This window comes from Heptranchias perlo, unplaced genomic scaffold (assembly GCF_035084215.1).
Source record: "Heptranchias perlo isolate sHepPer1 unplaced genomic scaffold, sHepPer1.hap1 HAP1_SCAFFOLD_140, whole genome shotgun sequence".
Taxonomy (NCBI): domain Eukaryota; kingdom Metazoa; phylum Chordata; class Chondrichthyes; order Hexanchiformes; family Hexanchidae; genus Heptranchias; species Heptranchias perlo.
Genome location: NW_027138646.1, coordinates 149,635 through 168,684, shown reverse-complemented (window position 1 = coordinate 168,684; position 19,050 = coordinate 149,635). Strand labels below are relative to the sequence as shown.

Below are 19,050 nucleotides of genomic sequence, written 5' to 3'. Positions count from 1 at the left end.
CCCGATTTCCACTCCCCTTTGTGTGAAAAAGTGTTTCCTGATTTCCCTCCTAAACGGCCGAGCTCTAATTTTAAGGTTATGCCCCCTTGTTCTTGATTCCCCACCAGAGGAAATAGTTTCTCTGTATCGACCCTATCGAATTCTTTTAACAATTAGATCACAACTCAATCTTCGAAACTGAAGGGAATACAAGCCTAGTCGATGCAACCTGTCCTCGTAATTTAACCCTTTAAGCCCCGGTATCATTCTGGTGAATCTGCGCTGCACTCCCAGCAAGACCAATCTATCCTTCCTGAGGTGCGGTGCCCGGAACTGAACACAGTTTCTCCAGATGGGGTCTGACCAGAGCTTGATGCAACTGAAGCATAAATTCCACCCCTTTGTATTCCAGCCCTCTTGAGATAAAGGCCAATATTTTATTAGCCTTTTTGATTGCTCTTTATACATGTCCACCAGCTTTTAGTGATTTCTGTACTTGGGCCCCAACTGCTTCTCCACAGTTCCTAGTCTCTCACCATTACTCTGATTGAGAGGTTATGGGGTGGGGAGCTCAGTTTGGGGTTGTATAGAACACTGAGGTTGCAAACAGTTTTGTTTAATCTGAGGCAGTGCCCGGGGAGGGGGTGACGTCGATGGTGAGGGCAGCGTGAGTCCACAGTCCATGGCTTCAGTCTGCCCAGTGCTTACCTGGAGAAAAATTGCAGCTCACCTGTGACTGGATATCAGAGAAGCAGTTTGAGAATGCAGAGGCAGTGCCTGCTAATAACTGCAACTGGGCAGATTTCAGCAACATACACTGGCCCTTTACAGTGGCTGGGAAGATAAAATACATTCACAAAATGCTTTTTCTGGTAGTAGACTCTAAACTCTTGTCCTGACAGAGCACAGTCCAGACTAATGGTTTGAAAGGCCCCTTGTTTAGGGCAGTCCCACTGGGCCCATTGCCCTGACCGGCCCCTAAACTGACCACACTGTGACTGATGGGAGAACTCGGAATACCAACCCAGTGCTGGAGGGGACACACTTCTGGTGTTCCAGTTGGTGTTGTCTGCAGCATGAGGTAAATTCTCATTCTCCGTCATGTTCGGGGTGGGGAGGTCATGAAAATGATGGGCCTCTGTCCTGCCTGGAGATTGTCCAGGAACGTAATGTTAGAAAGAACTTGCATTTATATGTCACTTTTCACTACCTCAGGATGTCCCAAAGCACTTTACAGCCAATGAAGTACTTTTGAAATATAGCACTAAAGAGTGACAAATCCCCAGGACCAGATGGTTTCCATCCCAGGGTTTTAAAGGAAGTAGGTGAGCACATTGCAGATGCCCTAACTATAATCTTTCAAAGTTCTCTAGATTCAGGAACTGTCCCTCTAGATTGGAAAATTGCACATGTCACTCCGCTTTTTAAGAAAGGAGAGAGAGGGAAACCAGGGAATTATAGACCAGTTAGCCTAACATCTGTTGTGGGGAAAATGCTGGAGTCTATAATTAAGGATAGGGTGACTGAACACCTCGAGAATTTTCAGTCAATCAGAGCGAGCCAGGATGGATTTGTGAAAGGTAGGTCGTGCCTGACAAACCTGATTGAATTTTTTGAAGAGGTGACTAAAGTACTGGACAGGGGAATGTCAATGGATGTTATTTATACGGAATTCCAGAAGGCATTTGATAAGGTCCCACATAAGAGACTGTTAGCTAAGATAGAAGCCCATGGAATCGAGGGAAAAGTACGGACTTGGTTAGGAAGTTAGCTGAGCGAAAGGCGACAGAGAGTAGGGATAATGGGTAAGTATTCACATTGACAGGATGTGACCAGTGGAGTCCCGCAGGGATCTGTCTTGGGGCCTCAATTATTCACAATATTTATTAACGACTTAGATGAAGGCATAGAAAGTCTCATATCTAAGTTTGCCGATGACACAAAGATTGGTGGCATTGTAAGCAGTGTAGATGAAAACATAAAATTACATAGCGATATTGATAGATTAGGTGAATGGGCAAAACTGTGGCAAATGGAATTCAATGCAGACAAATGTGAGGTCATTCACTTTGGATCAAAAAGGGATAGAACAGGATACTTTCTAAATGGTAAAAAGTTAAAAACAGTGGCTGTCCAAAGGGACTTAGGGGTTCAGGTACATAGATCATTGAAGTGTCATGAACAGGTGCAGAAAATAATCAAGAAGGCTAATGGAATGCTGGCCTTTATATCTGGAGTACAAGGGGGCAGAAGTTATGCTGCAGCGATACAAAACCCTGGTTAGACCGCACCTGGAGTACTGTGAGCAGTTCTGGGCACCGCACCTTCGGAAGGACGTATTGGCCTTGGAGGGAGTGCAGTGTAGGTTTACTAGAATGATACCCGGACTTCAAGGGTTAAGTTACGAGGAGTGATTACACAAATTGGGGTTGTATTCTCCAGAGTTTAGAAGGTTCAGGGGTGATCTGATCGAAGTTTATAAGATATTAAGGGGAACAGATAGGGTGGATAGAGAGAAACTATTTCCACTGGTTGGGGATTCTAGGAGTAGGGGGCACAGTCTAAAAATTAGAGCCAGACCTTTCAGGAGTGAGATTAGAAAACATTTCTACACACAAAGGGTGGTAGAAGTTTGGAACTCTCTTCCGCAAACGGCAATTGATACTAGCTCAATTACTAATTTTAAATCTGAGATAGATAGCTTTTTGGCAACCAAAGGTATTAAGGGATATGGGCCAAAGGCAGGTATATGGAGTTAGATCACAGATCAGCCATGATCTTATCAAATGGCGGAGCGGGCTTGAGGGGCTGAATGGCCTCCTCCTGTTCCTATGTTCCTAGTCATTTTGTAATGTTGGAAACGCGGCAGCCAATTTGTGCGCAGCAAGATCCCACAAACAGCAATGTGATAATGAGCAGATAATCTGTTTTAGTGATGTTGGTTGAGGGATTAATATTGCCCAGGACACAGTGCCGTGGGATCTCTTACGTCCACCTGGGAGGGCAGACGGGACCTTGGTTTAACGTCTCATCTAAAAGGTGGCTTCTCCGACAATGCAGCACTCCCTTAGTATTGCACTGGGAGTGACAGCCTAGATTATTTGGACTTGAACCCATGACCTTCTCACTCAGAGGCGAGATTGCTGCCACTGAGCCATGGCTGACACCTGTTGTTATTAATGGTCCCTGCTTGCTATTGGCTAATTACTTCTCCTGCCTGTTATCAGAGGTACTAAAGGGTATCACCGCCTGCTGTTCAATCACACTCCACGAACCGCAAGTGAGTTTGAAGCAAAAGCTGGGAGTGTTGTGTTCGTCCTGGAGAATGGAGAGGATGGCTGGTCAGTAGTCATTGCCGATGGTCAGGTGGGAGCTGCTTTGAATTCTTTCCCTGCACTCGTGTGCACACGCAGTGAGCGTGTGTTCACCATTAACACTCTCATTTCACCAAACCCAGCTATTCCACATGTTTCAAAAGTCTTGTAGTCCAGTGATTCTGCACGGGCACTGGTCTCTAATGGAGCTTTCATCATCCATGTTAATCAGCTGGATGTAGGTGTTGGGGGGGTTACAAAGATCAGAGAAAGTGAAAAAAAGACGTCAGATCCAGATATGAGGGGGAAGGGCCCGAGTCTGGCAGATGACATTTAATGTTGATAAATGGTCCTGGGTAAGGCCAATACCAGGCCCAGTGTCCTGTACTGGGTTATGGAAGAGCCCAGTGTCCTGTACTGGGTTATGGGAAGGGCCCAGTGTCCTGAACTGGGTTATGGAAGGGCCCAGTGTCCTGTACTGGGTTATGGAAGGGCCCAGTGTCCTGTACTGGGTTATGGAAGGGCCCAGTGTCCTGTACTGGGTTATGGAAGGGCCCAGTGTCCTGTACTGGGTTATGGAAGAGCCCAGTGTCCTGTACTGGGTTATGGAAGGGCCCAGTGTCCTGTACTGGGTTATGGAAGAGCCCAGTGTCCTGTACTGGGTTATGGAAGGGCCCAGTGTCCTGTACTGGGTTATGGGAAGGGCCCAGTGTCCTGTACTGGGTTATGGGAAGAGCCCAGTGTCCTGTACTGGGTTGTGGGAAGAGCCCAGTGTCCTGTACTGGATTATGGGAAGGGCCCAGTCTCCTGTACTGGGTTATGGGAAGGGCCCAGTGTCCTGTACTGGGTTATGGAAGAGCCCAGTGTCCTGTACTGGATTATGGGAAGGGCCCAGTGTCCTGTACTGGGTTGTGGGAAGACCCCAGTGTCCTGTACTGGATTATGGGAAGGGCCCAGTGTCCTGTACTGGGTTGTGGGAAGAGCCCAGTCTCCTGTACTGGGTTATGGGAAGGGCCCAGTGTCCTGTACTGGGTTATGGAAGAGCCCAGTGTCCTGTACTGGGTTATGGGAAGGGCCCAGTGTCCTGTACTGGGTTATGGAAGAGCCCAGTGTCCTGTACTGGGTTATGGGAAGGGCCCAGTGTCCTGTACTGGGTTATGGGAAGGGCCCAGTCTCCTGTACTGGGTTATGGGAAGGGCCCAGTGTCCTGTACTGGGTTATGGGAAGGGCCCAGTGTCCTGTACTGGGTTATGGGAAGAGCCCAGTGTCCTGTACTGGGTTATGGGAAGAGCCCAGTGTCCTGTACTGGGTTATGGGAAGGGCCCAGTGTCCTGTACTGGGTTATGGAAGGGCCAAGTGTCCTGTACTGGGTTATGGAAGAGCCCAGTGTCCTGTACTGGGTTATGGGAAGAGCCCAGTGTCCTGTACTGGGTTATGGGAAGGGCCCAGTGTCCTGTACTGGGTTATGGGAAGGGCCCAGTGTCCTGTACTGGGTTATGGAAGAGCCCAGTGTCTTGTACTGGGTTATGGAAGAGCCCAGTGTCCTGTACTGGGTTATGGAAGAGCCCAGTGTCTTGTACTGGGTTATGGAAGAGCCCAGTGTCCTGTACTGGGTTATGGGAAGAGCCCAGTGTCCTGTACTGGGTTATGGGAAGAGCCCAGTGTCCTGTACTGGGTTATGGGAAGGGCCCAGTGTCCTGTACTGGGTTATGGGAAGAGCCCAGTGTCCTGTACTGGGTTATGGGAAGGGCCCAGTGTCCTGTACTGGGTTATGGGAGGGCCCAGTGTCCTGTACTGGGTTATGGAAGAGCCCAGTGTCCTGTACTGGGTTATGGGAAGAGCCCAGTGTCCTGTACTGGGTTATGGGAAGGGCCCAGTGTCCTGTACTGGGTTATGGAAGAGCCCAGTGTCTTGTACTGGGTTATGGGAGGGCCAAGTGTCCTGTACTGGGTTATGGGAGGGTCTAGTGTCCTGTACTGGGTTATGGGAGGGTCTAGTGTCTTGTACTGGGTTATGGAAGGGCCCAGTGTCTTGTACTGGGTTATGGGAGGGTCTAGTGTCCTGTACTGGGTTATGGGAGGGTCTAGTGTCCTGTACTGGGTTATGGGAAGAGCCCAGTGTCCTGTACTGGGTTATGGGAAGAGCCCAGTGTCCTGTACTGGGTTATGGGAAGGGCCCAGTGTCCTGTACTGGGTTATGGGAAGGGCCCAGTGTCCTGTACTGGGTTATGGAAGAGCCCAGTGTCTTGTACTGGGTTATGGGAGGGCCAAGTGTCCTGTACTGGGTTATGGGAGGGTCTAGTGTCCTGTACTGGGTTATGGGAGGGTCTAGTGTCTTGTACTGGGTTATGGAAGGGCCCAGTGTCTTGTACTGGGTTATGGGAGGGTCTAGTGTCCTGTACTGGGTTATGGGAGGGTCTAGTGTCCTGCACTGGGTTATGGGAAGAGCCCAGTGTCCTGTACTGGGTTATGGGAAGAGCCCAGTGTCCTGTACTGGGTTATGGGAAGGGCCCAGTGTCCTGTACTGGGTTATGGAAGGGCCCAGTGTCTTGTACTGGGTTATGGGAGGGTCTAGTGTCCTGTACTGGGTTATGGAAGGGCCCAGTGTCTTGTACTGGGTTATGGGAGGGTCTAGTGTCCTGTACTGGGTTATGGGAGGGTCTAGTGTCCTGTACTGGGTTATGGGAGGGTCTAGTGTCCTGTGCTGGGTTATGGGAAGGGCCCAGTGTCCTGTACTGGGTTATGGTCCTGGGTAAGTGCTCAGTGTCCTGTGCTGGGTTATGTAAAGATTCCCCATCAGGGCCGTGAGGCTCTATAAATCTAATAGAGGGCTGGGATATATTGCTAGGATGATCCAATACAAAGCAAAGAGCAGCATCGTGTCCTTGTACACGACTTTGGTTCGGCCTGATCCTGAACACTGTGTGCAGTTCTGGTCACCTCACTTGGTGATAGAGGCCTTGGACTAGCTAGTTTAAGAAGCTGGAACGATCATTCGGCTCAGGGAGCTGAAACTTTTACAGTAGAAAACTTTGTGGCGGTTCCACTGAAGTACTGAAAATGATGACGGAACTAAAAGGGAGTTGTGCGAGTTGGAGGAGGCTGATATTCCTGTGTATAAATAGTAGGGGGATGGTGGGTGATTAACGCGAGTGCCCCCTGGGACTGGCTCTCATCACCTCTGGGGGTCAGACAGGAATTTCACACCATTCTTTTTTCCCTGAACTGGTGCTGGTTTTTTTCCTGTATTTCTTGCTTCTCCCACGGAGATCCCAGGGAGATCCCACGGCTGGTCGGGGTGGGGTGGGGTGGGGGACGGGGAGAATTGGCAGTCGTGATGCTCAGTTGCAGCATTGCCTGACTGAGGCAAGCTCGATGCACCAGCTGCTCTCTTCCTGCTCTTGTTTTAGTGTCTTAGTAAAGTTGAGTGGGTGCTGTCAGAACTCATTGTTGGACTATAACTGGGTGTTGTAAAATTGTTTACAATTGTTAAATTCAGCATAAGAACATAAGAACATAAGAAATTGGAGCAGGAGTAGGCCAATCGGCCCCTCGAGCCTGCTCCGCCATTCAATAAGATCATGGCTGATCTGATCCCAACCACAAATCTAAAGAACACAAGAAGTCGGAGCAGGACCCGGCCACATAGCCCCTGGGCCCTCTCCGCCACCCACAGGGCATTGACCGATCCGAACTCAGCTTCATGTCCAATTTCCTGCCCGCTCCCCATAACCCTTAATTCCCTTTACTTCTAGGAAACTGTCTATTTCTGTTTTAAATTTATCTAATGATGTAGCTTCCACAGCTTCCTGGGGCAGCAAATTCCACAGACCTACCACCCTCTGAGTGAAGAAGTTTCTCCTCATCTCAGTTTTGAAAGAGCAGCCCCTTATTCTAAGATTATGCCCCCTAGTTCTAGTTTCACCCATCTTTGGGAACATCCTTACTGCATCCACCCGATCAAGACCGTTCACAATCTTATATGTTTCAATAAGATCGCCTCTCATTCTTCTGAACTCCAATGAGTAGAGTCCCAATCTACTCAACCTCTCCTCATATGTCCGCCCCCTCATCCCCGGGATTAACCGAGTGAACCTTCTTTGTACTGCCTCGAGAGCAAGTATGTCTTTTCTTAAGTATGGAGACCAAAACTGTATGCAGTATTCCAGGTGCGGTCTCACCAATACCTTATATAACTGCAGCAATACCTCCTTGTTTTTATATTCTATCCCCCTAGCAATAAAAGCCAACATTCCGTTGGCTTTCTTGATCACCTGCTGCACCTGCATACCAACTTTTTGATTTTCTTGCACTAGGACCCCCAGATCCCTTTGTACTGCAGTACTTTCCAGTCTCTCGCCATTAAGAAAATAACTTGCTCTCTGATTTTTCCTGCCAAAGTGCATAACCTCACATTTTCCAATATTATATTGCATCTGCCAAATCTCCGCCCACTCACCCAGCCTGTCTATATCCCCTTGCAGGTTTTTTATGTCCTCCTCACTCTCTACTTTCCCTCCCATCTTTGTATCATCTGCAAATTTTGATATGTTGCACTCGGTCCCCTCCTCCAAATCGTTAATATAGATTGTAAAGAGTTGGGGACCCAGCACCGACCCCTGTGGAACACCACTGGTTACTGGTTGCCAGTCCGAAAATGAACCATTTATCCCAACTCTCTGCTTCCTGTTTGATAACCAATCCTCCACCCATGCCAGAATATTACCCCCAATCCCGTGATTTTTTATCTTAAGTAATAATCTTTTATGTGGCACCTTGTCGAATGCCTTCTGGAAGTCTAAATACACTACGTCCACTGGTTCCCCTTTATCCACCCTATACGTTATATCCTCGAAGAACTCAAGCAAATTTGTCAGACATGACTTCCCCTTCATGAAGCCATGCTGACTTTGTCCTATTAAATTATGCTTATTTAAATGTTCCGTTACTGTCTCCTTAATAATAGACTCCAAAATTTTACCCACCACAGATGTTAAGCTAACTGGCCTATAATTTCCAGCCTTCTGCCTACTACCTTTTTTAAATAACGGTGTTACATTAGCAGTTTTCCAATCTGCCGGGACCTCTCCTGAGTCCAGGGAATTTTGGAAAACTATCACCAAAGCATCCACAATCCCTACTGCCACTTCCCTCAAGACCCTAGGATGGAAGCCATCAGGATTTATCCGCCTTGAGTCCCATTATTTTACTGAGTACCATCTCTTGAGTGATTTTAATCGTATTTAGCTCCTCCCCCCCGAGAGTCCCCTGTTTGTCCAGTGTTGGGATATTCTTAGTGTCCTCTACTGTAAAGACTGAAACAAAATATTTGTTCAGCATTTTTGCCATCTCCATGTTTCCCACCATTAATTTCCCGGTCTCATCCTCTAAGGGACCTATGTTTGCCTTAGCCACCCTTTTTCTTTTTATATAACTATAGAAACTCTTGCTATCTGTTTTTATATTTTTTGCTAATTTCTTTTCATAATCTAACTTCCCTTTCTTAATCAATCCTTTAGTTACTTTTTGCTGTCTTTTGAAGAATTCCCAATCTTCTATCCTCCCACTAAGTTTGGCTACCTTATATGTCCTTGTTTTTAGTCGGATACTATCCTTGATTTCTTTACTTAGCCACGGGTGGCTGTCATTTCTTTTACACCCTTTTTTCCTCAGTGGAATATATTTATTTTGAAAGTTGTAAAATAACTCCCTAAATGAACACCACTGCTCATGTACCTTTAATCTATTTTCCCAGTCCACTTTAATCAATTCCGCTCTCATACCATCATAGTCTCCTTTATTCAAGCTCAGTACGCTTGTTTGAGAATCAACCTTCTCACCCTCTAATTGGATATGGAATTCAACCATGTTGTGGTCGCTCGTTCCAAGGGGATCCTTAACTAGGACATTATTAATTAATCCTGACTCATTACACAGGACCAGGTCCAAGGTTGCCTGCCCCCTTGTAGGATCAGTTACATACTGCTCAAGAAATCCATCCCTGATGCACTCAATGAACTCGTCCTCAAGGCTGCTCTGCCCAATTTGATTTGTCCAGTTAATATGATAATTAAAATCCCCCATAATTATGGCTGTTCCCTTATTACATGCCCCGACGATCTCCTGATTAATACTTCTTCCAGCAGAGTTGCAACTATTAGGAGGCCTATATACTACGCCCACTAATGTTTTTTTCCCTTATTATTCCTTATCTCCACCCAAACTGTTTCATTATCTTGATGCTTTGTCCCAATATCATTTCTCTGTATTACAGTGATTCCTTCCTTTATTAACATAGCCACCCCACCTCCCCTTCCTTCCTGCCTGTCCTTCCTGATTGTTAAATACCCTGGCATATTTAATTCCCAGTCGTTGTCACCCTGCAGCCATGTTTCTGTAATGGCCACAAGATCATACCCATACGTAGTTATTTGTGCCGTTAACTCGTCCATTTTATTACGAATGCTACGTGCATTCAGATAAAGAACTTTCAAATCTGTTTTGTGACGCTTAGTTCCTGCTTTTTCCTTTTTTAACACTTTACCTATTACTCCATACCTTCTGTCCCTTCCTGAGTGAGAACAGGCTGCACTGAGTCCCCTCCTTTGCCTGAAGTTGTGTTGACATTTGGAGTGAGGACTGGATAGGCCCCATGTTTGAAATAGGCCCGAGTCCATGCCCACCCTTACAGACCCAGATAGAACGGCCATCGATTGTATCCTGAGCAGCTGTCTCCGTCCCAATCACATCCATCCTGCTCAGTATTCCTTACAACAATAATACTGATTTCTTCTTTCATACAGAGAGGGTTAATTCCAACTGCGTACCTGGAGGTTAGAGACGGAAGTAGAGGCAACACAGTAAGTTTGATTGATTCCTTAGACTGGCGGAGGTGACGCGATTGCTCTTTCTCAGATGGAGAGGGTGCAATTATTTTCAAGGCTGTCTCTCAGGCTCAGAGATCTGCAGTGGTTCTGAGTGGGACAAAGCAGATTCTCTGCTCGTTTGGCTGATCAAGGCAGAGAAATTGACTATGAAACTTAACGCTCGTTGGTTGAAAAAATGTGGGATGTAAATATTCATGAATGGGACCGAATTAAGAAAGGGAGGCTGAGAGAGGGATCTGGGACTAGCACTGGGTACTCAAACAATTTCAACAACCTGGTGGGACGTTATACCTCGAGCAGGACAGCAGAAATCTCCAGACATTGTACAGGGGGCCCTGCAACACACTGGGGTCAGAGATTGTACAGGGGGTCCTGCAACACACTGGGGTCAGAGATTGTACAGGGGGTCCTGCAACACACTGGGGTCAGAGATTGTACAGGGGGTCCTGCAACACACTGGGGTCAGAGATTGTACAGGGGGCTCTGCAACACACGGGTCCAGAGATTGTACAGGGGGCCCTGCAACACACTGGGGTCCAGAGATTGTACAGGGGGCTCTGCAACACACTGGGGTCCAGAGATTGTACAGGGGGCCCTGCAGCACACTGGGGTCCAGAGATTGTACAGGGGGCCCTGCAACACACTGGGGTCCAGAGATTGTACAGGGGGCCCTGCAACACACTGGGGTCCAGAGATTGTACGGGGGCCCTGCAACACACTGGGGCCAGAGATTGTACAGGGGGCTCTGTAACACACTGGGATCCAGACATTGTACAGGGGGCTCTGTAACACACTGGGGCCAGAGATTGTACAGGGGGCCCTGTAACACACTGGGGTCCAGAGATTGTACAGGGGGCCCTGCAACACACTGGGGCCAGAGATTGTACAGGGGGGTCTGCAACACACTGGGGCCAGAGATTGTACAGGGGGCTCTGTAACACACTGGGGCCAGAGATTGTACAGGGGGCCCTGCAACACACTGGGGCCAGAGATTGTACAGGGGGCCCTGCAACACACTGGGGTCCAGAGTTCTACTCTGTTCACCCTGTTGGAGAACATAGGCAGGCACTGGAGACGGTGCAGAGACTGGCCCCAGTCTAATGGGCGTGAGCAGCAAAGAACAATGGGAGCAATTCAAATTCGATAGTCTGGATGGGAGGATATCGAATGTTAAATACTGTGGATTAGCAAACTTGAATTTAGGCTGAGCAAAAGGAACAGAAGACACCTGTGTTAGAGGGAGAGGAAATCAGCCAGGGTTCCTGCTCCTGATCACTGTCCTGTGACCCCTGTGTTAGAGGGAGAGGAAATCAGCCAGGGTTCCTGCTCCTGATCACTGTCCTGTGACCCCTGTGTTAGAGAGAGGGGAAATCAGCCAGGGTTCCTGCTCCTGATCACTGTCCTGTGACCCCTGTGTTAGAGAGAGGGGAAATCAGCCAGGGTTCCTGCTCCCGATCACTGTCCAGTGACCCCCTGTGTTAGAGGGAGAGGAAATCAGCCAGGGTTCCTGCTCCTGATCACTGTCCAGTGACCCCTGTGTTAGAGAGAGGGGAAATCAGCCAGGGTTCCTGGTCCTGATCACTGTCCTGTGACCCCTGTGTTAGAGAGAGGGGAAATCAGCCAGGGTTCCTGCTCCTGATCACTGTCCTGTGACCCCTGTGTTAGAGAGAGGGGAAATCAGCCAGGGTTCCTGCTCCTGATCACTGTCCTGTGACCCCTGTGTTAGAGAGAGGGGAAATCAGCCAGCGTTCCTGCTCCTGATCACTGTCCAGTGACCCCTGTGTTAGAGAGAGGGGAAATCAGCCTGGTCACTAACCTATACAACACTTACTGATCTGTCACAATAATGAGAATGTTGACTTGAATGAGATGTGGCAGGCGGCAGACAGTGACTTCATTCCGCAGTGAATCAGCATCTTCAGGACAGTATAGAGAAAGTTATGGACAAGAGTTGGGGAAGGTTCTCCGCGAGGTGAGGGGAGACATCATCGGCAGAGATACACTGTCGATGGACACAATCACCTCTTTCTGTGATAGAGCATTTCATTGTCAACTAAAGCACTTTCACTGAAGTGACAGGGGCTCGATCGAGGAGCGTTAATGTCTCCTTAGAGGAACATTTGATGAATCTCAGAGGAATGTAATGTGAATAATTTCATCCACTAATATCATGAGCAGGAATTCTGAGGCTAAAATATTTTAAAATTGCATTTTTGTTGCAGCCGAGTCAAGGATCTGGAAGTGATGGTCAGAGAGCTCCCCAGGTCCCGCCCAGCAGACCAGCAGGAACTGGAGAGGAAATAAGTTCCAAAATTCCCACATCGGCGGCAGCATCTGGAACGGTAGGGCCTGTTAATAATCAGCAGATGGGCAACAGGCATTTCATGTTGTGTAGGGGTTTCTGAGTATTTACAGGAGTCTGGTTATTGATCAAATGGGTGAGAGTGTCGAAGGCCATTCGATCTCCTTCACAATCCCTACCTGACCCTGACCCTATGCCCTTCGCACCCAGACCCTTTGCATCCTAACCCCTGGCCCTTTGCACCCTGACCCCGGGCCCTTCGCACCCCTTGACCCCGGGCCCTTCACACAACATCAACACTTTGCATTTATATAGCGTCTTTAACATAGTAAAACATCCCAAGGAGCTTCACAGGAGCGATTATCAAACAAAATTGGACACCGAGCCACATAAGGAGATATTAGAACAGATGACCAAAGAGGTAGGTTTTAAGGAGCGTCTTGAAGGAGGAGAGAGAGGTAGAGGTTTAGGGAGGGAATTTCAGAGTTCGGGGCCTAGGCAGCTGAAGGCACGGCCGCCAATGGTGGGGTGATGAAAATTGGGGATGTGTAAGAGGCAAGAATTGGAGGAGCACAGAGATCTCGGGGGGTTGTAGAGCTGGAGGAGGTTACAGAGATAGGGAAGGTTGAGGCCATGGAGGGATTTGAAAACAAGGATGAGAATTTTAAAATCAAGGTGTTCCCAGACTGGGAGCCAATGTAGGTCAGGGAGCACAGGGGGGTGATGGGTGAACGGGACTTGAGAGTTAGAATATGGGCGGCAGAATTTTAAATGCCCTGAAGCTTACGGAGGGTGGAAGATGGGAGGCCGGCCAGGAGAGCATTGGAATAGTCGAATCTGGAGGTAACAAAGGCATGGATGAGGGTTTCAGCAGCAGATGAGCTGAGGGAGGGGTGGAGACGGGCGATGTTACGGAGGTGGAAGTAGGCGGTCTTGGTGATGGTGATATGTGGTTAGAAGCTCATCTCAGGGTCAAATAGGAGGCCAAGGTTGTGAACAGTCTGGTTCAGCCTCAGACAGTGGTCAGGGAGAGGGATGGAGTCAGTGGCCAGGGAACGGAGTTTGTGACGGGGACGGAAGACAATGGCTTCGATCTTCCCAATATTTAGTTGGAGGAAATTTTTGCCGACCCAGTACTGGATGTTGGAGAAGCAGTGTGACAAATGAGGGACAGTGGAGGGGGTGAGGGAGGTGGTGGTGAGGTAGAGCTGGGTGTCCTCAGCGTACATGTGGAATCTGACGTGTTTTGGGATGATGTCGAGGGGCAGCATGTACATGAGGTAGAGGAGGGGACCAAGATCCTTGGGGGACTCCAGAGGTAACGGTGCGGGAGTGGGAAGAGAAGCCATTGCAGGTGATTCTCTGGCTATGACTGGATAGGTAAGAATGGAACCAGGAGAGGGCAGTCCCACCCAGCTGGACGATGGAGGAGGATGGTGCGGTGGGGGGGTGGTGCAGTGGGAGAGTGGGGGGGTTGGGGAGGGGGGATGCATTGTACACCCATCGTGTGAGTTGACCTGCCCAGGGTTCCCATTCCATTCCGGTCCCACCCGGTCTGTTTGGAGCAAGAGGGGGGAATGAACAGGAATAGGCAAACCTGCTCACTATTACACGAGGAGAGAACCCGCTCACTATTATAGGAGGAGGAACCCACCCACCATTACATGAGGAGAGAACCCACTCACTATTACACGAGGAGAGAACCGGCTCGCTATTACCCGAGGAGAGAACCGGCTCGCTATTACCCGAGGAGAGAACCGGCTCGCTATTACACGAGGAGAGAACCGGCTCACTATTACACGAGGAGAGAACCGGCTCACTATTACACGAGGAGAGGACCCGCTCACTATTACACGAGGAGAGAACCGGCTCGCTATTACCCGAGGAGAGAACCGGCTCACTATTACACGAGGAGAGAACCGGCTCACTATTACACGAGGAGAGGACCCGCTCACTATTACAGGAGGAGGGAACCCACTCACTATTACAGGAGGAGGGAACCCACTCACTATTACAGGAGGAGGGAAACCATTCACTATTACACGAGGAGGAACCCGCTCACTATTACAGGAGGAGGGAACACTGGAAAAAGTTAGTGACTGAGGTATCACATAGAATTGCATAGAATTTACAGCACAGAATCAGGCCGTTCGGCCCACCTATACTGGTGTTTGTGCTCCACACGAGCCTCCTCCCTCCCTACTCCATCTCACCCTATCAGCATATCCTTCTATTCCTTTCTCCCTCGTGTGTTTATCCAGCTTCCCCTTAAATGTATCTACACTATTCACCTCAACTACTCCTTGTGGTAGCGAGTTCCACATTCTCACCACTCTCTGGGTAAACATGTTTCTCCTGAATTCCCTATTGGATTTGGACTCTCCCACAAGTGGAAACATCTTCTCTACGTCTACCCTATCAAACCCTTTCATTATCTTAAAGACCTCTATCAGGTCACCCCTCAGTCTTCTCTTTTCTAGAGAAAAGAGCCCCAGTCTGTTCAGCCTTTCCTGATAAGGATATCCTCTCAGTTCTAGTATCATCCTTGTGAATCCTTTTTGCACCCTCTCCAATGCCTCTATATCCCTTCTCTAATATGGAGATCAGAACTGTTCACAGTACTCAAGTGTGGTCTAACCAAGGTTCTATAAAAGTTTAACATAACTTCTCTGCTTTTCAATAATATCCCTCTAGAAATGAACCCCAGTGCTTGGTTTGCTTTTTATGGCCTTATTAACCTGCGTCGTTACTTTTAGTGATTTGTGAACCATGGAAGAGGTGAAGAGAGAGGAGAGTGAGAGGTGGGCAGTGTGTTACCTCACCTACCATGGGGTGAGGGCAATGGCTCAGTGCCTCCTCCCACTTGGAGACATCAGTCAACATTCGGGCTTACTTGGCGGTACCCACCCCCAGTCTGGCCGTCTGCCCTCAATGTCCCCCAGTCTGGCCGTCTGCCCTCAATGTCCCCCAGTCTGGCCGTCTGCCCTCAATGTCCCCCAGTCTGGCCGTCTGCCCTCAATGTCCCCCAGTCTGGCCGTCTGCCCTCAATGTCCCCCAGTCTGGCCGTCTGCCCTCAATGTCCCCCAGTCTGGCCGTCTGCCCTCAATGTCCCCTAGTCTGGCCGTCTGCCCTCAATGTCCCCCAGTCTGGCCGTCTGCCCTCAATGTCCCCAGGAGGGTGTGATGGAGTGAAGTTGTGTGTTGTTCGCCTCTGACCGAGCCTTGCTGTGTTGCCCTCTGGGCACAGGTGGTTATCGAGTGGCTGTATTTCTACCAAAGTGTAACAACAATATTGGAAAGACATGCAGTGAAGTAATTGGAGGGAGAAATGGACGAGCCAAGCAATGCTGCTGCCTCACTTCCTGGTCCCCCACAGTTGGGAATAGCACAGGCTGAACAGTGTATTTCAAAGTTTCCTGCTGGTTTAGCTGTTTGCACTGGTTTTACACCGATGCCTGCGCCAGATCTTATCCAAATGAGCATACCCAGGAAACCTCCGAGCATCTGTTGAGGCCATTGCAGATGTTCCACTTCTTTAAAGGTCGATGTAAATCACATTGAGGAAATTCCAGGCCCATGGACAATCATTTTCGGAACAAATCTCTGCTGTGGCACCTTATCGAACACCTTCTGCAAGATCTATTACATCCCCTTTATACCCCCTGGAAGCCTGGCCTACCCTGTACAAATCCGTGCTGAGTCTCCTTAATTAGTTTATGACTTGCTAAGTATTCACTCATTTATCCCTTATTCTGGACTCTCAAAGTTTGCTCACTTTGAGTAAGAGTAACTGCCCTGGGACTTCTCCGTTTATTCCTTTCCCGTTTCTTGAACAGAAATGTAACATTTGCCACTGTCCAATCTGTTGGCACAATTCCTGCTTCCCAAGACTTCTGGATATCATCTGGAAATAGGGTCTTTTCCACATTTTTATTAACCCCAGTTGGGCTTTGGCAGAGGAACGGAAGCTAGTGGGGGAAAAACCACCTCACTGCAAGAAGCCAACTTCTGACCCTGCTACAGTGGAGAAGGGACCTTCAGAACGTGGGCTTCAGGGCATCTGACCCGCAGAAAAATAGAAAATGGTGAATAATGGAGGCAGTGCTTTTGTTTCTAATTTTGGTGCCTTTTAACTGTGTCCCATTGTTCTTGATCAAATCAGGAGAACTCACATCCTGACTCAGTGATAATGAAAGTTCACTATGAATACACAGTGGCAATGAGGGTGGAGCCAGGCATGAACTACACTGACCTTCTGAATGTCTTCAAATCCAAACTGGGCCACCGGTCAGGAGAAATGCAATTAAGGTGCTAAAGATTGGGGGTTGAAAAAGAGTGAAGGATGGGGATTGGGCGGGGGTGAAGGGTGGGGATTGGGCGGGGGTGAAGGGTGGGGATTGGGCGGGGGTGAAGGGTGGGGAGTGGGCGGGGGTGAAGGGTGGGGAGTGGGCGGGGGTGAAGGGTGGGGATTGGGCGGGGGTGAAGGGTGGGGATTGGGCGGGGGTGAAGGGTGAGGATTGGGCGGGGGTGAAGGGTGGGGATTGGGCGGGGGTGAAGGACGGGGATTGGGCGGGGGTGAAGGACGGGGATTGGGCGGGGGTGAAGGACGGGGATTGGGCGGGGGTGAAGGACGGGGTTTGGGCGGGGGTGAAGGACGGGGTTTGGGTGGGGGTGAAGGACGGGGGTGAAGGACGGGGATTGGGCGGGGGTGAAGGGCGGGGGTGAAGGACGGGGTTTGGGCGGGGGTGAAGGGTGGGGATTGGGCGGGGGTGAAGGACGGGGATTGGGCGGGGGTGAAGGGCGGGGGTGAAGGGTGGGGATTGGGCGGGGGTGAAGGACGGGGATTGGGCGGGGGTGAAGGGCGGGGGTGAAGGGTGGGGATTGGGCGGGGGTGAAGGACGGGGATTGGGCGGGGGTGAAGGGCGGGGGTGAAGGACGGGGTTTGGGCGGGGGTGAAGGACGGGGGTGAAGGACGGGGTTTGGGCGGGGGTGAAGGGTGGGGATTGGGCGGGGGTGAAGGGTGGGGATTGGGCGGGGGTGAAGGGTGGGGATTGGGCGGGGGTGAAGGACGGGGATTGGGCGGGGGTGAAGGACGGGGTTTGGGTGGGGGTGAAGGACGGGTTTTGGGCGGGGATGAAGGACGGGGTTTGGGTGGGGGTGAAGGACGGGTTTTGGGCGGGGGTGAAGGACGGGGTTTGGGCGGGGGTGAAGGGTGGGGAGTGGGCGGGGGTGAAGGGTGGGGAGTGGGCGGGGGTGAAGGGTGGGGAGTGGGCGGGGGTGAAGGGTGGGGATTGGGCGGGGGTGAAGGGTGGGGATTGGGCGGGGGTGAAGGGTGGGGATTGGGCGGGGGTGAAGGACGGGGTTTGGGCGGGGGTGAAGGGTGGGGATTGGGCGGGGGTGAAGGACGGGGTTTGGGCGGGGGTGAAGGGTGGGGAGTGGGCGGGGGTGAAGGGTGGGGAGTGGGCGGGGGTGAAGGGTGAGGATTGGGCGGGGGTGAAGGACGGGGATTGGGCGGGGGTGAAGGACGGGTTTTGGGCGGGGGTGAAGGACGGGGTTTGGGCGGGGGTGAAGGACGGGGTTTGGGCGGGGGTGAAGGACGGGGAGTGGGCGGGGGTGAAGGGTGGGGAGTGGGCGGGGGTGAAGGGTGGGGAGTGGGCGGGGGTGAAGGGTGAGGATTGGGCGGGGGTGAAGGGTGGGGATTGGGCGGGGGTGAAGGACGGGGATTGGGCGGGGGTGAAGGACGGGGTTTGGGCGGGGGTGAAGGACGGGGTTTGGGCGGGGGTGAAGGACGGGTTTTGGGCGGGGGTGAAGGACGGGGTTTGGGCGGGGGTGAAGAATGGGGAGTGTCCCGCAGTAACAGATCTAATCCTCACTCCCCCTGTGTTATTCCCTCTCTAACCCTCACTCCCCCTGTTAATGCCTCTCTAACCCTCACTCCTCCTGTTAATCCCTCACTCCCCCTGTTAATCCCTCTCTAACCCTCACTCCCCCTGTGTTAACATAAGAACATAAGAAATAGGAGCAGGAGTAGGCCAATCGGCCCCTCGAGCCTGCTCCGCCATTCAATAAGATCATGGCTGATCTGATCCTAACCTCAAATCTAAATTCATGTCCAATTTCCTGCCCGCTCCCCGTAACCCCTAATTCCCTTTACTTCTAGGAAACTGTCGATTTCTGTTTTAAATTTATCTAATGTTGTAGCTTCCACAGCTTCCTGGGGCATCAAATTCCACAGACCTACTACCCTCTGAGTGAAGAGGTTTCTCCTCATCTCACTTTTGAAAGAGCAGCCCCTTATTCTAAGATTATGCCCCCTAGTTCTAGTTTCACCCATCCTTGGGAACATCCTTACCGCATCCACCCGTTCAAGCCCCTTCACAATCTTATATGTTTCAATAAGATCGCCTCTCATTCTTCTGAACTCCAATGAGTAGAGTCCCAATCTACTCAACCTCTCCTCATATGTCCGCCCCCTCATCCTCGGGATTAACCGAGTGAACCTTCTTTGTACTGCCTCGAGAGCAAGTATGTCTTTTCTTAAGTATGGAGACCAAAACTGGATGCAGTATT

At 50.3% G+C, this 19,050-nt stretch overlaps 1 protein-coding gene across 2 annotated transcripts in view; it reads left to right on the top strand.

The window, feature by feature from the left end:
• Positions 1–19,050, top strand: part of LOC137308833 (neutrophil cytosol factor 2-like) — a 95,898-nt gene that overhangs the window by 65,278 nt on the left and 11,570 nt on the right. For both annotated transcript variants that reach the window (XM_067977298.1, XM_067977297.1), the window contains exons 8-11: positions 3,207–3,345; positions 10,096–10,152; positions 12,402–12,521; positions 16,643–16,788. In XM_067977298.1, the coding sequence (XP_067833399.1) occupies positions 3,207–3,345; positions 10,096–10,152; positions 12,402–12,521; positions 16,643–16,788 (462 nt within the window). The remainder of the gene's footprint in view (positions 1–3,206; positions 3,346–10,095; positions 10,153–12,401; positions 12,522–16,642; positions 16,789–19,050) is intronic.